The sequence below is a fragment of the Schistocerca gregaria genome, chromosome 10 (genome assembly GCF_023897955.1).
Source record: "Schistocerca gregaria isolate iqSchGreg1 chromosome 10, iqSchGreg1.2, whole genome shotgun sequence".
NCBI classification, from domain to species: domain Eukaryota; kingdom Metazoa; phylum Arthropoda; class Insecta; order Orthoptera; family Acrididae; genus Schistocerca; species Schistocerca gregaria.
Genome location: NC_064929.1, coordinates 212,934,375 through 212,950,426, shown reverse-complemented (window position 1 = coordinate 212,950,426; position 16,052 = coordinate 212,934,375). Strand labels below are relative to the sequence as shown.

Sequence of the window (16,052 nt, the reverse complement as noted above, 5' to 3'; positions counted from 1 at the left end):
GTGCTCCAGGCAACATTGAATAAGGCTTTATCTAAGTCTATGGATGTTATAAAAGCAGGTTCATCTTTGCTTAACCTGTCTTGCAAGGTAAGCCGTAGATTTAGTACTGCCTGGCGTGTTGTTACGTACATGCGGAATCGCAACGGATCTTCCACCAGGTCGACTTCTACCAGCTTTTCCTTTCTCCTGTGAAGAATTTGTCTTAGTATTTTGCAAACTATTATTTATTGAACATATTAGGTTATATTCACAACTGTCAACACCAGCTTTCTTTCGAAATTGCAGTACCTGTTATTATTAGAATTAGTCCTAAAACGTGGTGTGTATTTATAGCTTGTAACGTTCGTATTGGCCAGTATTTGGTGGCACTGACTGACTCTCGTGTGCGCGTTGCAGTATACTGGGACTGCACGTCAACATGTGCTCTGCAGACAGCCTGAAGGCCAGGCTCAAAGCCACGATCGGCGGCTTCTGGCCGACTCTGTTCGTCGACCGGCGATACGCGCGCAGGGCCTTCCCCTACTGGAAGAACCTCATCAGCATGGTGCTGGAGGAGATGGGCTACATGCACCTGCAAGCTTCCAAACCGGACACCATAGGTAAGGAAACTTTTCGTTTCTTTGTCTACACAAATAGACAGGGTGTTCCGAAATTCCTATTACAAACTTCTAGGACTTGTAGAGGGGAGTGGATAGATAATAATTTGGACAGGAAACTACGACGCTTTGAATCAGATGTGTAATGACTGCAGGTCTGCTTCCACTCAAGCTAACGGGTCCTGTATACGTGATCTTCCTAGAAAACGTACTGACTCCGTTCCTGGAAACCGGGCCTCTGACTGTCCACCAGGAAGTGTGCTTTCAGCATCTTGGTGCATCATCTCACTTCTACTGTGCAGTTTGGAGGCGTCTCAGCAGATATTTCAGGCCGAGGGGATCCAATCGCGTGGCCGCAGCTGTCGCCGATTTTAATTTGTATGGACTGCTACTTGTGCGGTCGCATGCAAATTTTACTTTACAAGACTCTCTAGTATGACAAAAGAGAAAAAAATATTTCAGGTTTTCCAGTTTTAATGTGATTATATATATATATATATAGTGTTTCATACTAGAATGTCATGTTCCCAGCATGGCACAGCTTTGCCACAGGAAACACGAAAGCAGTCGAAGACGTCCGTCTTCTGGTCGGCTCCTGATCGTTGTCAGAAGGGAGGAGGTTAGTTTTTGAATACGTAAAGACTTCTATTATTTGGAAAAGAACAACCCGGATTTCTTTACGTAATCAATATGAAATTTATAATCACCTAAAGGACCTTTAACAATGAACAATAAAAAAATTGCATTTACTAATGAAATCATTAATAAATGGGGCAGCTATTAGTTGTATAGAAGACAAGAAGCGGCCTTGTGTCTACGACCAGGATACCGCAGTATTCTCTGTTGTAGTAATGGCTATTTAAGATTTATAAAAATAATATGGCATGGAGGTAAAAAAAATAAAGGAAAAGAATAGAATCAGAAATCTGGGCCGGCCGGAGTGGCCGTACGGTTCTAGGCGCTACAGTCTGGAACCGAGCGACCGGTACTGTCGCGGGTTCGAATCCTGCCTTGGGCATGGATGTGTGTGATGTCCTTAGGTTAGTAAGGTTTAATTAGTTCTAAGTTCTAGGTGACTGATGACCTCAGACGTTACGTCGCATAGCGCTCAGAGCCATTTTAAGAAATCTGGTAAACACTAAATATATTCAAATAATTCTCACAAGCAATTAGGGCTTATTTATAAACATTGTACTTTTCTAACTGTATGGTGCGATCAGATTTCAGCCTGTCCTGTGCTATCTTCTTGGTTCACGTTTTTGTCGCAAATTACAGTCATTACTTTTCTCCTTCCTTCGAGACAATTCTTGCACCGTTCAACACCTGCGTAACAATAACTTGCCGGTTTACAATATGGAATATAAATTACTTGAAGTTTATTAATTAATAATGGTGTCTGCACGGTGGCAAGACCGCTCACTTTTATGGCTTAAAGACGACCTCCTTTACGCTTTCACATTACAAGCAAAAGCTGAAGACCTAAAACGGTTTTTACTGTCATCTTTTATTTAGATCGAAGCGGAACGATCAGTTCAGCTTCCGTTAAAACGCTTCTTTGACGGCGCAATCGATGTATTAGCGTCCGCGCTAGATGCACATCTTCACACTTACGTAAATTATATAAAACAAATGTCTTTCAAAGAATAGGTCTCATCTCATAAGTTGATCATTTCATATACAGACAGGTGAATGCCTTTCCAAGGGCATTCACAGCTTTCATACGACGGAAATCCCAATAATCAGCATGGGTTTCGAAAAAGACGGTCGTGTGAAACCCAGCTCGTGCTATTCGTCCACTAGACTCAGAGGGCCATAGGCACGGGTTCCCAGGTAGATGCTGTGTTTCTTGACTTCCGCAAGGTGTTCGATACAGTTCCCCACAGTCGTTTAATGAACAAAGTAAGAACATATGCACTATCAGACCAATTGTGTGATTGGATTGAAGAGTTCCTACATAACAGAACGCAGCATGTCATTCTCAATGGAGAGAAGTCTTCCGAAGTAAGAGTGATTTCAGGTGTGCCGCAGGGGAGTGTCATAGGACCGTTGCTATTCACGATATACATAAATGACCTGGTGGATGACATCAGAAGTTAACTGAGGCTTTTTGCGGATGATGCTGTGGTATATCCAGAGGTTGTAGCAATGGAAAATTGTACTGAAATGCAGGAGGATCTGCAGCGAATTGATGCATGGTGCAGGGAACGGCAATCGAATCTCAATGTAGACCAGTGTAATGTGCGGCGAATACACAGAAAGAAAGATCCCATATAATTTAGCTACAATATAGGAGGTCAGCAACTGGAAGCAGTTAATTCCATAAATTATCTGGGAGTACGCATTAGGAGTGATTTAAAATGGAATGACCATATAAAATTAGTCGTCGGTAAAGCAGATACCAGACTGAGATTCATTGGATGAATCCTAAGGAAATGCAGTCCGAAAACAAAGGAAGTAGGTTACGGCACACTTGTTCGTCCACTGCTTGAATACTGCTCACCGGTGTGGGATCCGTACCAGATAGGTTTGATAGAAGAGATAGAGAAAATTCAACGTAGAGCAGCGCGCTTCGTTACAGGATCATTTAGTAATTGCGAAAGCGTTACGGAGATGATAGATAAACTCCAGTGGAGGACTGTGCAGGAGAGACACTCAGTAGCTCGGTACGGGCTTTTGTTGAAGTTTCAAGGACATACCTTCACCGAGGAGTCAAGCAGTATTTTGCTCCCTCCTACGTATATCACGCGAAGAGACCATGAGGATAAAATCAGAGAGATTAGAGCCCACACAGAAGCATACCGACAATCCTTCTTTCCACGAACAACACGAGACTGGAATAGAAGGGAGAACCGATAGAGGTACTCAAGGTACCCTGCACACACCGTCAGGTGGCTTGCGGAGTATGGATGTAGATATAGAATATTACAACTCCTGCAGAAACACAGAAAGACCTGTTCGCACGAGTTTCGGCCACTGCATTGGAAACTGAAGAGACGCCAGGTGCGATGGAGAGAGTGTGCCCCAGAACATCGTCGTAGGTACAGAGTCTGCAACAACGTGGGTGTTCGCCACATCGAGCCCCTGCTGTAACGCATCAGATCTGTCCTGTACGTACAGCGTGCTGGGCTGTATTTTATTTTGGAATAATGTTCATACGTAATGTTTCAGTGTTAATACACACAAATCTGCTTAAGTGATAAATGGATGTTTCCTTTCGAATTGTTACGTAATAACTGCACTGCGTCTCGCCTAATTCAATTCCTCAAACAGAAGTGGATGAGTTAAACATCTGAACTGAAACCTTCGCTGAATAGAAGCGGTTAAAAATATCATGTACTCGCTCCCCTCTACAAATCCGACGAATTTGGAGCGGAAATTTCTGAACACCTTGCGAGTGAGTGACTCTCCATCGCCCAGCCCAAACCGCTACCGATAGAACCCAGAAATGTGGAGAGGGTGTTGATCTTATAACGCAGGCGTCGTTTAAAAAGAGATTTTTCAAAATTGAACATATGTTGCTATTAAGGCAGATTTGGTTTCTCCGTCAGAAATAAACAAATATATGTTCCAGCATTTTTGAAAGTTTTACCCCTGTGGCGGTGAAACAGCGGATTTTCTTTGGAAAATAAATTATTTTTAAAGAAAAACTAAAGTATTTTTAAAGCTACGTCAATAACGCTTGGTTTTTCACTTCTCGGTTACAAATAAAATATTACTTCTTTCAGCGTTTTTGGAAATCCAATTCCTAAGGAGGTGAAACAAGGTCTGACTACATTGATTCATCATCGTCTAACCACTGAGGACTGAAACTTGAAATTTCGAGAGGATGTGGAAATGATGCTTTACACATAGTTTAGGAAGTTATTGTTCGAAATTCCTCTCCTAAGGGCGTCTAGGGGTAGCGACTTTGATTCATAATCAAAACGTCTTCGGTCCCGGGTACGATCCCGTCACTGCCTAAATTTTGATAAATAATCAGCATTGGCGGCCGAAAGACTTCCGACATAAGAAGTCAGCCTCATTCTGCTAATGGCCTTGTCAAAGAGGGCGGAGGAGCGGATAGAGGTTCAGGGCAATCTCTTGTTCTAGGGGTGGGAAATTGCCCCTAAAGGCGGAAGAATCAGCAATTATCAACGACATGAAGATGCAGAAGGCAATGAAAACCACTGCATTAAAGACGCGCAACCAACGTGTATCCACAGGACATGTGACCTGTAGTTGAAGAAGTGTCATGATGATCTCTCCATTGGCAAAAGATTCCGGAATAGTCCCCCATTCGGATCTCCGGGAGGAGACTGCTAAGGGGGAGGTTACCATGAGAAAAAGTTTGAATAATCAACGAAAGGATAATAGTCTACGAGTCGGGGCGTGGAATGTCAGAAGCTTAAACGTGGTAGGGAAACTAGAAAATCTGAAAAGGGAAATGGAAAGGCTCAATCTAGATACAGTAGGGGTCAGTGAAGTGAAGTGGAAGGAAGACAAGGATTTCTGGTCAGATGAGTATCGGGTAATATCAACAGCAGCAGAAAATGGTATAACAGGTGAAGGATTCGTTATGAATAGGAAGGTAGGGCAGAGGGTGTGTTACTGTGAACAGTTGCGTGACCGGGTTGTTCTAATCAGAATCGACAGCAGAACAACACCGACAACGATAGTTCAGGTATACATGCCGACGTCGCAAGCTGAAGATGAACAGATAGAGAAAGTGTATGAAGATATTGAAAGGGTAGTGCAGTATGTAAAGGGGGACGAAAATCTAATAGTCATGGGCGACTGGAATGCAGTTGTAGGGGATGGAGTAGAAGAAAATGTTACAGGAGAATATGGGCTTGGGACAAGGCATGAAAGAGGACAAAGATTAATTGAGTTCTGTAACAAGTTTCAGCTAGTAATAGCGAATACCCTGTTCAAGAATCACAAGAGGAGGAGGTATATTTGGAAAAGGCCGGGAGATACAGGAAGATTTCAATTAGATTACATCATGGTTAGACAGAGGTTCCGAAATCAGATACTGGATTGTAAGGCGTACCCAGAAGCAGATATAGACTCAGATCACAATATAGTAGTGATGAAGAGTAGGCTGAAGTTCAAGACATTAGTCAGGAAGAGTCAATACGCTAAGAAGTGGGATACGGAAGTTCTAAGGAATGACGAGATACGTTTGAAGTTCTCCAACGCTATAGATACAGCAATAAGCAATAGCGCAGTAGGCAGCACAGTTGGAGAGGAATGGACATCTCTAAAAAGGGCCATCACAGAAGTTGGGAAGGAAAACATAAGTACAAAGAAGTTAGCTGCGAAGAAACCATGGGTAACAGAAGAAATACTTCAGTTGATTGATGAAAGGAGGAAGTACAAACATGTTGCGGGAAAATCAGGCACACAGAAATACAAGTCGCTGAGGAATGAAATAAATAGGAAGTGCAGAGAAGCTAAGACGAAATGGCTGCAGGAAAAATGTGAAGACATCCAAAAAGATCTGATTGTCGGAAGGACAGATTCAGCATACAGGAAAGTCAAAACAACCTTTGGTGACATTAAAAGCAACGGTGGTAACATTAGGAGTGCAACGGGAATTCCACTGTTAAATGCAGAGGGGAGAGCAGATAGGTGGAAAGAATACATTGAAAGCCTCTACGAGGGGGAAGATTTGTCTGATGTGATAGAAGAAGAAACAGGAATCGATTTAGAAGACCTAGAGTATCCAGTATTAGAATCGGAATTTAAAAGAGCTTTGGAGGACTTACGGTCAAATAAGGCAGAAGGGATAGATGACATTCCAGCAGAATTTCTAAAATCATTAGGGGAAGTGGCAACAAAACGACTATTCACGTTGGTGTGTAGAATATATGAGTCTGGCGACATACCATCTGACTTTCGGAAAAGCATCATCCACACAATTCCGAAGGCGGCAAGAGCTGACAAGTGCGAGAATTATCGCACAATCAACTTAACAGCTCATGCATCGAAGCTGCTTACAAGAATAATATACAGAAGAATGGAAAAGAAAATTGAGAATGTGCTAGGTGACGATCATTTTGGCTTTAGGAAAATTAAAGGCACGAGACAGGCAATTCTGACGTTACGGCTAATAATGGAAGCAAGGCTAAAGAAAAATCAAGACACGTTCATAGGATTTGTCGACCTGGAAAAAGCGTTCGACAATATAAAATGGTGCAAGTTGTTCGAGATTCTGAAAAAAGTATGGGTAAGCTATAGGGAGAGACGGGTCTTATACAATATGTACAACAACCAAGAAGGAATAATAAGAGTGGACGATCAAGAACGAAGTGCTCGTATTAAGAAGGGTGTAAGGCAAGGCTGTAGCCTTTCGCCCCTACTCTTCAATCTGTACATCGAGGAAGCAATGATGGAAATAAAAGAAAGGTTCAGGAGTGGAATTAAAATACAAGGTGAAAGGATATCAATGATACGATTCGCTGATGACATTGCTATCCTGAGTGAAAGTGAAGAAGAATTAAATGATCTGCTGAACGGAATGAACAGTCTAATGAGTACACAGTATGGTTTGAGAGTAAATCGGAGAAAGACAAAGGTAATGAGAAGTAGTAGAAATGAGAACAGCGAGAACCTTAACATCAGGATTGATGGTCATGAAGTCAATGAAGGTAAGGAATTCTGCTACCTAGGCAGTAAAATAACCAATGACGGACGGAGCAAGGAGGACATCAAAAGCACACTCGCTATGGCAAAAAAGGCATTTCTGGCCAAGAGAAGTCTACTAGTATCAAATACCGGCCTTAATTTGAGGAAGAAATTTCTGAGGATGTACGTCTGGAGTACAGCGTTGTATGGTAGTGAAACATGGACTGTGGGAAAACCGGAACAGAAGAGAATCGAAGCATTTGAGATGGGGTGCTGTAGACGAATGTTGAAAATTAGGTGGACTGATAAGGTAAGGAATGAGGAGGTTCTACGCAGAATCGGAGAGGAAAGGAATATGTGGAAAACACTGATAAGGAGAAGGGACAGGATGATAGGACATCTGCTAAGACATGAGGGAATGACTTCCATGGTACTAGAGGGAGATGTAGAGGGCAAAAACTGTAGAGGAAGACAGAGATTGGAATACATCCATCAAATAATTGAGGACGTAGGTTGCAAGTGCTACTCTGAGATGAAGAGGTTAGCACAGGAAATGAATTCGTGGCGGGCCGCATCAAACCAGTCAGTAGACTGATGACTAAAAAAAAAATATGGCGTGAAATGAGGGATGAAAAGCCTTTTGAAAATATGTCCTTATCAGGACAATTTTTTAGCTAGAGGTACTAGAACTGTTGTCTTGTTTCTCAATCAGAAATAATAAAAAAATGTATTAACTGTTTTTGGAAATTGAGCCCCTAAGGAAGTGAAAGAGTGGATGAACATTTTTTAGTAAAGTATTTTGTTACGTTAAAAAATCCGTTAAAGTTAAAGCTATAAAAATTAGTATTTCGCCTCTCGGTTATTTGTAAATGTGAATGTGTGACTAGGGCCTCCCGTCGGGTAGACCGCTCGCCGGGTGCAAGTCTTTCGATATGACGCCACTTCGGCGACTTGCACGTCGATGGGGATGAAATGATGATGATTAGGACAACACAACACCCAGTCCCTGAGCGGAGAAAATCTCCGACCCAGTCGGCAATCGAACCAGAGCCCTTAGCATTGACGTTCTTTTGCGCTGATCAGTCAGATACCGGAGGCGGACGGTTATATGTAAAGAAATATGTACTAGTGGTTGAAAGTTTCTATTGAAATATCACCACAAGAACGTAGGTACCAGAACAGCTTCTTGGTCACGAAACATTCGGAAAAGACATTGTTTCTTTGGCCTTAATTAGTGTGTAATAGTTTAGAAGGTGCTACGATTTGTGAACAACATGAAAATTAGATTGAAGGAGAAAAAAAAAAAGAGTCTGTGCAGATCATACAACCTAAGCGGGCGAAGCTAGTTTACATATGAATTGCTAACTGCACAACGGAAACATATCCAAAACTTTCAAAATTCGTTTTATTGCACCAGAGAATTCCAACTGGCTAGGCGTATAGTTTATTGCAGATTCGTCTTCTGTCAATAACGCTCCTTTAGCAACAAGTACAATTTACCGCTCACTACACGAAAGGTAACGTGTCCTGGATGCGTTCCCTTTCCGCTGTAAACCATAATGGGATTTTGGCATCTGCACGAGAAAACTGAGAAAACAGAAGTGATATCACACTGATAGTGGGATGATGCACCCTGTATGAATCCTTCGCAAAAGAACGAGAAAATTAGCTTCCATACTTTCAGATTCCAGTAGATAGTATTCAAAATTCTGCACGAGAAAAAAAAAGAGAGAAAAAAGCACCTTGACTCAGAAATAGTTCTTATGCAAAAGATGTAAGGGATAGAGACATTGATTTTGCCATATAAACGTATCGTGAATTTAGTTTCAACAAACATATTATTACAGGTAGCTCAACCTGATACGTTGCTGCGGTAATGGACTCTCGAGTCCGGTATGACCAGTGAGTGAGTAAGTAAGTAAGTAAGTAAGTAAGTAAGTAAGTAGCTCACTCTAAGATAAACATCAATGGTCTCCCTTTATTTAAGGAATACTAAGGTGAATGTAGAACTTCGCCAGTAATCTGCCTACAGAACCAGACTATCTATAAACATCTTAAAAATGCGTTACATTAAAAAACGTTTAGTTCATATTCCGGAAGGAAGGATGCAATTTTGGAATGTAATTTTGACATATTCAACAACATAGGGATATGAGGCTAAAGAGAGTGTTTACGTCCACGAAGTTATTTTGATGTATTTAGTTTGAAAAAAAAAATTGTAAAACGAACTAGTATCGTCATAATGTAAGGCTTCAGATGTATTAGGCTGGTGCATAAATTCGTAGCATTTTTCTATACGCTTAATAAACACAACAGATACACATAACAGAGACTTCAGGGATCAATAAAATATTCTCCGTCAGTGTTTTGTCAGCCAACGCTGGGGTGACTTTTCGATTCCACGACTGTAGAGATCAGGTCGTTCCGGGGCAAAGGACTCGGCGATCCATGTTCGGAGCGCGTTTTCATCCGTAAAGGAAGTTCCTTGAAGATGGTTCGGTAGAGACGGAGGAAGGTGAAAATCTGAGGGCGCACGATGAGGTTAATAAGGTAGGTACATTGTTGACTTCCCAACCCAACTCATCATGTATAGTGTTATTCGCCAGTCTAGCAGGATGTTGGTGGGCGTTATCATGGACTAGCATCACTTCACGCAGTCTTCCTGGTCGTTGGTCTTGGACTGCGTCTGCAGGACGTCTAAATTTTTGACTGTAAATGTCGGCAGTGATGGTTACTCTCGGAGAAGCAGTTAGTAGTACACCACACCGCCGCTGTTCTACCATATACATAACGTTATCTTTTGTGGATGTATTTGTACGGAGAATTGCTGCTTTGTCTGCGCTCAATCATTCTATTATTTTTCTTATGTTAGCATAGAGACATCATTACTCATCGCTAGTAGCGATAGAGGATAAGAATGGTCAGTGTTGTTTACGAGCCAATTGACGCCGAGCAAGCAGAGATGCACATATTGCCATCCACTGATTTTTTGTTATTTTGGCTTAGGGCATGCGGTACCCATACACCGATTGCTGAACTTTCCCCACTGCATGCAAATGTCGCAAGATGGTGGAATGGTCACAGCACATCACTTTCGTCACTTCTCGAGTACACCTACGTGGATGGTTGTGGATTAATGCATTTATGCGAACTTCAACAAATCCTGAAGGTCTTCCTGTACGTGGAGATGCCAAAGCTATCCTCTTGAAAGGAGAAAACCATCTTCTTGCCATGCCGTGTCCAATGGTGTTATGCCCGTACACGGCGCAAATGTTTCTGGCTGCCCCCCGCTGCTGTCACCCCTTAAGTGAACACCAACAGAAGATGATGTCGGAAATATTCAGGTTTCTGCACTTGGCGCTCCATTTTCTAGCGTCCGCGCCTCTACTAACTATCTCCAAACGGAAAAATGACCAGCTGTGCATCGTAATATCGAACTGTCCGACTAGCTCCAATTTTCCTTCCTTATCCTGTATGTGCACAGTGGAGGAGGTCTTTTACAGTTACCAACGAAGAGATGTCATTTTCATGGGTGTGCGTGGGTGCGGCCGACTTTTCGAAGTTATTAACTCCAAAATCTTGTCCGTGTTCCTTGTACCTCAATTTGCCCGACCTGACAGTCTGAGTGGTGTAGTTCACATTACAGCTGTTGCACCGAACTTTATAGATACCAGATTTATGATATTTGTCTTCCTCCAGTTTTAAACTGTTTCTTATTTCTCATAGTAGAGTGTTCTTGCTTCTAAATGCGGCTTCAGTTTTTTGAACAGCCTAAGTATATCAGCTCCTTCCAGAGATAACCCACCGAAATGCGGCAGTTATTAAATTGTTACTTATTAGAAGGCACGGTGCTACTTTTAGATGCTCAAAACTTCGAGTGCCTTCATAGTTTCCGTTTGCTACCTCATCTCAACTGTTTGACAGTATTTCTGCTACAAAATTTATAATAAAGTATTATTAAACATAAGATGTGAATTATGGGACTTAACATCTGAGGTCATCAGTCCTCTATAACTTAGAACTACTTAAACCTAACTAACCTAAGGAAATCACACACATCCATGCCCGAGGCAGGATTCGAACCTGCGACTGTAGCGATCGCTCGGCTCCAGACTGGAGCGCCTACAACCGCTCGGCCACAACAGCCGGTCAAATTCGTTGCTGTACTATGTTAAGCACTGCTGGGGTTTCCTACCCCTCATGTCATTCTGTTCTAAATTAATTACATCGTATGAGGGTCGTTCAGTAAGTAACGCAATACATTTTTTTCTGAAAACAGGTTGGTTTTATACAGGATACCGTTACACTATATTATTTCTCACTCTTTTGGTTACGAAACCCTGTTTTCCAACATAATCTCCATTCAGTGCGATGACCTTACGCCACCTTACTGGCAGGGCATGTATGTCCAGATGGTACTGCTCTACTGATCGACCTCAGAGCCGAAGTCTTACTACATGAATGACCTCCCAATCATCCACATATTTCTTCCCGTGGAGCGCATCATTCACTGGGCCAAACTGATGGAAGTAGGAAGGTGCGAGATCCGGGTTGGAGGGTATATGAGGGAGAACAGTCCAACCAAGCTTTTTTTAGCTCCTCAAGACTGCGCAGACTTGAGTGAGGACGACAGGAATTTCCAGTTGTGCAGCGGGGTGTTTCATTACGATCCGTGGATCACCTGGAATGAAAGTGTCTAGACGTTCCAACATTGCAGGAGTCACAGCTGTGTTCGGGCGGCCGACACGCTTAAGATCGTAGAACTCTGCCCGACTTGATTGCGGTGATGACAGACGCCTCGGCCAACAACTCTCTCTGCTTTTGTTCACTGACAGACCTCCGTAGACATTCTGGAAGCGATTATGAATATCTGCGATGCTCTGGCTTTTCACAGAAGGAAACTCAAATCACTTAACAAAGGCAACTCTTCCGGTCCAGATGGTATACCAATCAGGTTCCTTTCAGAGTATGCAGATACAATGGCGCCTTTCTTAGCAATCATGTACAACCGCTCACCTGATGAAAGGTCTGTTCCTAAAGACTAGAAAGTAGCACAGGTCACACCAATATTCAAGAAAGGAAACATAAGTAACCCATTGAATTAAAGACCCATATCACTGACCTCATTTTTGCAGTAGGATTTTAAAGCGTATACTGTGCGTTTACATAATGAATCACCTTGAAAAAAAATGACTTAATGATACATAACCAACACGGATTCAGAAAGCATCGTTCTTGTGCGTCACATCTGGCTCTTTATTCCCATGAAGTAATGCGTGCTGTCGACAAGGGATCTCAGATCGATTCCATATTCCTAGATTTCCAGAAGGCTTTTGATACCGTTCCACACAAGCGACTATTAATCAAATTGCGTGCATATGGAGTATCGTTTCAGTTGTGTGACTGGATTCGTGATTTCCTCTCAGAGAGGTCACAGTTCGCAGTGATAGATGGTAAATCATCGAGTAGAACAGAAGTGATATCTAGCGTTCCGCAAGGTAGTGTCATAGGCCTTCTGCTGTTTCTGATTTACATAAATGATCTAGGTTATAATCTGAACAGCCCCCTTAGGTTGTTTTCAGATGACGCTGTAATTTACCGTCTAGTAAAATCATCAGACGATCAATTGCAATTACAAAATTATCTAGAGAGAATTTCAGTATGGTGTAAGAAGTGGCAATTGGCACTAAACAAAGAAAAGTGCCAGGTGAACCACATGCGTACTAAAATAAAAGCGATAAATTTTGGGTATACGATAAATCGCACAAATGTAAGGGCTGGCAATTCGACTAAATACCTAGGAATTACAATTACAAGCAACTTAAATTGGAAAGACGACATGATAATATTGTGGGGCAGGCGAAACAAAGACTGCGCTTTGTTGGCAGGACACTTAGAAGATGCGACAGTCTAAATTACATTTTTCCGTCGTCTGCTTGAATATCGCTGCGCGGTATGGGATCCTTACCTGGTAGGATAGACGGAGGACATCAAAAAAGTGCAAAGAACGGCAGCCCGTTTCGTGTTGTAGCGTAATAGGGGTGTGAGTGTCACTGATATGATACGCGAGTCGGGGTGGCAGTCACTGAAACAAAGGCGGTTTGCCGGCCGCTGGTGGCCGAGCGGTTCTAGGTGCTTCAGTCTGGAACCGCTCGACCGCTACGGTCGGAGGTTCGAATCCTGCCTCGTGCATGGATGTGTTTGATGTCCTTAGGGTAGTTAGGATTAAATAGTTCTAAGTTCTAGGTGACTGATGACCTGAGACGTTAAGTCCCATAGTTCTCAGTGCCATTTGAACCATTTGAAAGGCGGTTTTCTTTGCGGCGAGATCTATTTACAAAATTTTAATCATCAACTTTCTCTACCGAATGCGAAAATATTTTGTTGAGACCCACCTACGTAGGGACGAATGGTCATTATAATAAAATAAGAGAAATTAGAGTTCGAAGCGAAAGATGTAGGTGTTACTTTTTCCCACGCGCCATTCGAAAGTGGAATTGTAGAGAAGTAGTATGAAAATGGTTCGATGAACCCTCTGCCAGGCTGTGAGTGTGAATTGCAGAGCAACCATGTAGATGCAGATGCAGATGTAACAGCCGATTTGGTGGTTACGTATAGAGCCACCACTAACTGGGATTTTATGAAACTGTAGGAGATCCACATTTTTTGAACCGAAACTAGCCGAGAAAGAAATTTGCTGCGTTTCTCATTGTACGCCCCTAGTTCACTGACGTGCGACCATATCTTCCTGGTGCTTCACATTCTTTGTCAGGCAGTGTACTTATTATTAATTTTTTCGCGGTCTTTCTTCATGTGTTGACTTTCCGTTGCTCACCTTTTCTTTCCTTCCGTTCCTCTCTTCAAACTCAATAGCGTATCATTGTTTAGTCTTCCTTAAGGATAGTTTATTCTTTTCGTAAATCTTTATGTGTGTTTTGCTGTGTGCACTCAATAATCGTGGTTTCTCCAGGGATTGCACTGCAGACTACACCTGTTGGCTTGGCCGCCTACATCCTGGAGAAGTTCTCCACCTGGACCGACCCGTCTTGGAAGACTCTGCCCGACGGAGGTCTGACGAAGAAGTACGAACTGGCGGACCTCCTGGACAACGTCATGATCTACTGGGTGACCGGCTCCATCACCACCTCCGTCAGGCTCTACTCTGAAGCTTTCAGCAAGGCAGCAAGAGTCGGCCGCAAGAGAGTGTGAGTACTGACGTTATCTACCGGTACAGTACCCTACCCTACAGTAGAAAATCATTTGTCTTGGTTGAGCACGTAAACATTCAGTCTCTCGATTGGGATTTCCCAAGTATTAACTAGCGATAACAACACCTTATCTGATAGTGGACATACTGCACTCCATCTCGTTTCCTAACGGTGTCTGAAAGTATAGTTTCAGTTCGTAGCAACCCATTACTGACGACAATTTCACTTCAGTAAATGAGATTCCAGGCAGAAGACGTTCCTGGAGACGGCTCAGACAGCGGTGCTGACGGTCGCCAGCCGCATGGCCCAACAGCCGCCAGTGACGGTCCGGCGTGCCATTCCATTTGATAGCAGGATCCCTGTGGTTATGATCCGCGACGACCTAGCAGCACAGTGGTACGTGCACGATGTTCTACACCTGGTTTTGTTGCCCTTCACGGCAAGCCATCCTGGGATTACATTTCAGCAAGATAGTGGCCGTCCGCACACGACGAGACATCCTACCGCTTGTCTCCGTGCTTGCTAGACCCTACCTTGGCCAGCAAGGTCACCGGACCGCTCTCTAACTGGACCGTTATGGGCAGGGGCCTCCAACCAGTTGGGGATTTTGAGGATCTGACGCGCCGAGCCGGCCGCTGTGGCCGAGCGGTTCTGAGCGCTTCAATCCAGAACCGCGACTGCTACGGTTGCAGGTTCGAATCCTGCGTCTGGCATGGAGGAGTTTGGTTTAAGTAGTTCTAAGTCTAGTGGACTGAAGACCTCAGATGTTAAGTCCCATACTGCTCAGAGCCATTTGAACCCTTTTTTAACGCGCCAATTGGACCCTTCAGCAGGCCATACAACAACTCTATCAGGCAATACCAAGCCGAATATTTGCTTTCGTAAGAGCCAGAGGTGGACCAACACAATATTGACTTTCTCATTTTGTGAAGCTCCTCCTCTTGAATAATTAATCCAATTCTTTCGAAATTGGAATCATTTGTCAGTGTGCACAATGTACGTCACATACAACAATTTCCGTACCATTCAGATAACTGCTTCGTCGTGCGCCTTGTCTTTGTTTTCTTTTCACATGGAGTCTGCTTTGAGTAGCTACCCACGTAACGGAATCTACGTTTGATTCCATTCAGCCTTCCCTACAGATTTTAATTATTCCTATAGTGTTCCCTTAGATAAAAGAGATATGTATTATGGTTACCTGAGGCCTTTGATTGTACAGGTCATGTTGTTCCTGTTGTTGTTCTTGTTGTTGTGGTTTTCTGTCCTGACACTGGTTTGATGCAGCTCTCCATGCTACTCTATCTTGTGCAAGCTTCTTCATCTCTCGGTCTCCCTCTACGATTTTTACCCACCACGCTGCCCTCCAATACTAAACTGGTGATCCCTTGATGCCTCTGAACATGTCCTACCAATCGATCCCTTCTTCTAGTAAAGTTGTGAAACAAACTTCTCTTCTCCGCAATCCTATTCAATACCTCCTCATTAGTTATGTGATCTACCCACCTGATCTTCAGCATTCTTCTGTAGCACCACATTTCTAAAGCTTCTATTCTCTTCTTGTCCAAAGTATTTATCGTCCATGTTTCACTTCCATACATGGCTGCATTCCATACAAATACTTTCAGAAACTACTTCCTGATAC

General features: G+C 43.0%; 1 protein-coding gene across 1 annotated transcript in view; it reads left to right on the top strand.

Annotated features, from left to right (window-relative positions):
* Window positions 1-16,052, top strand: part of LOC126293679 (juvenile hormone epoxide hydrolase 1-like) — a 78,265-nt gene that overhangs the window by 56,220 nt on the left and 5,993 nt on the right. Inside the window, exons 4-5 of the mRNA XM_049986972.1 lie at window positions 397-599; window positions 14,173-14,407. Coding sequence (XP_049842929.1) covers window positions 397-599; window positions 14,173-14,407 — 438 coding nt within the window. The remainder of the gene's footprint in view (window positions 1-396; window positions 600-14,172; window positions 14,408-16,052) is intronic.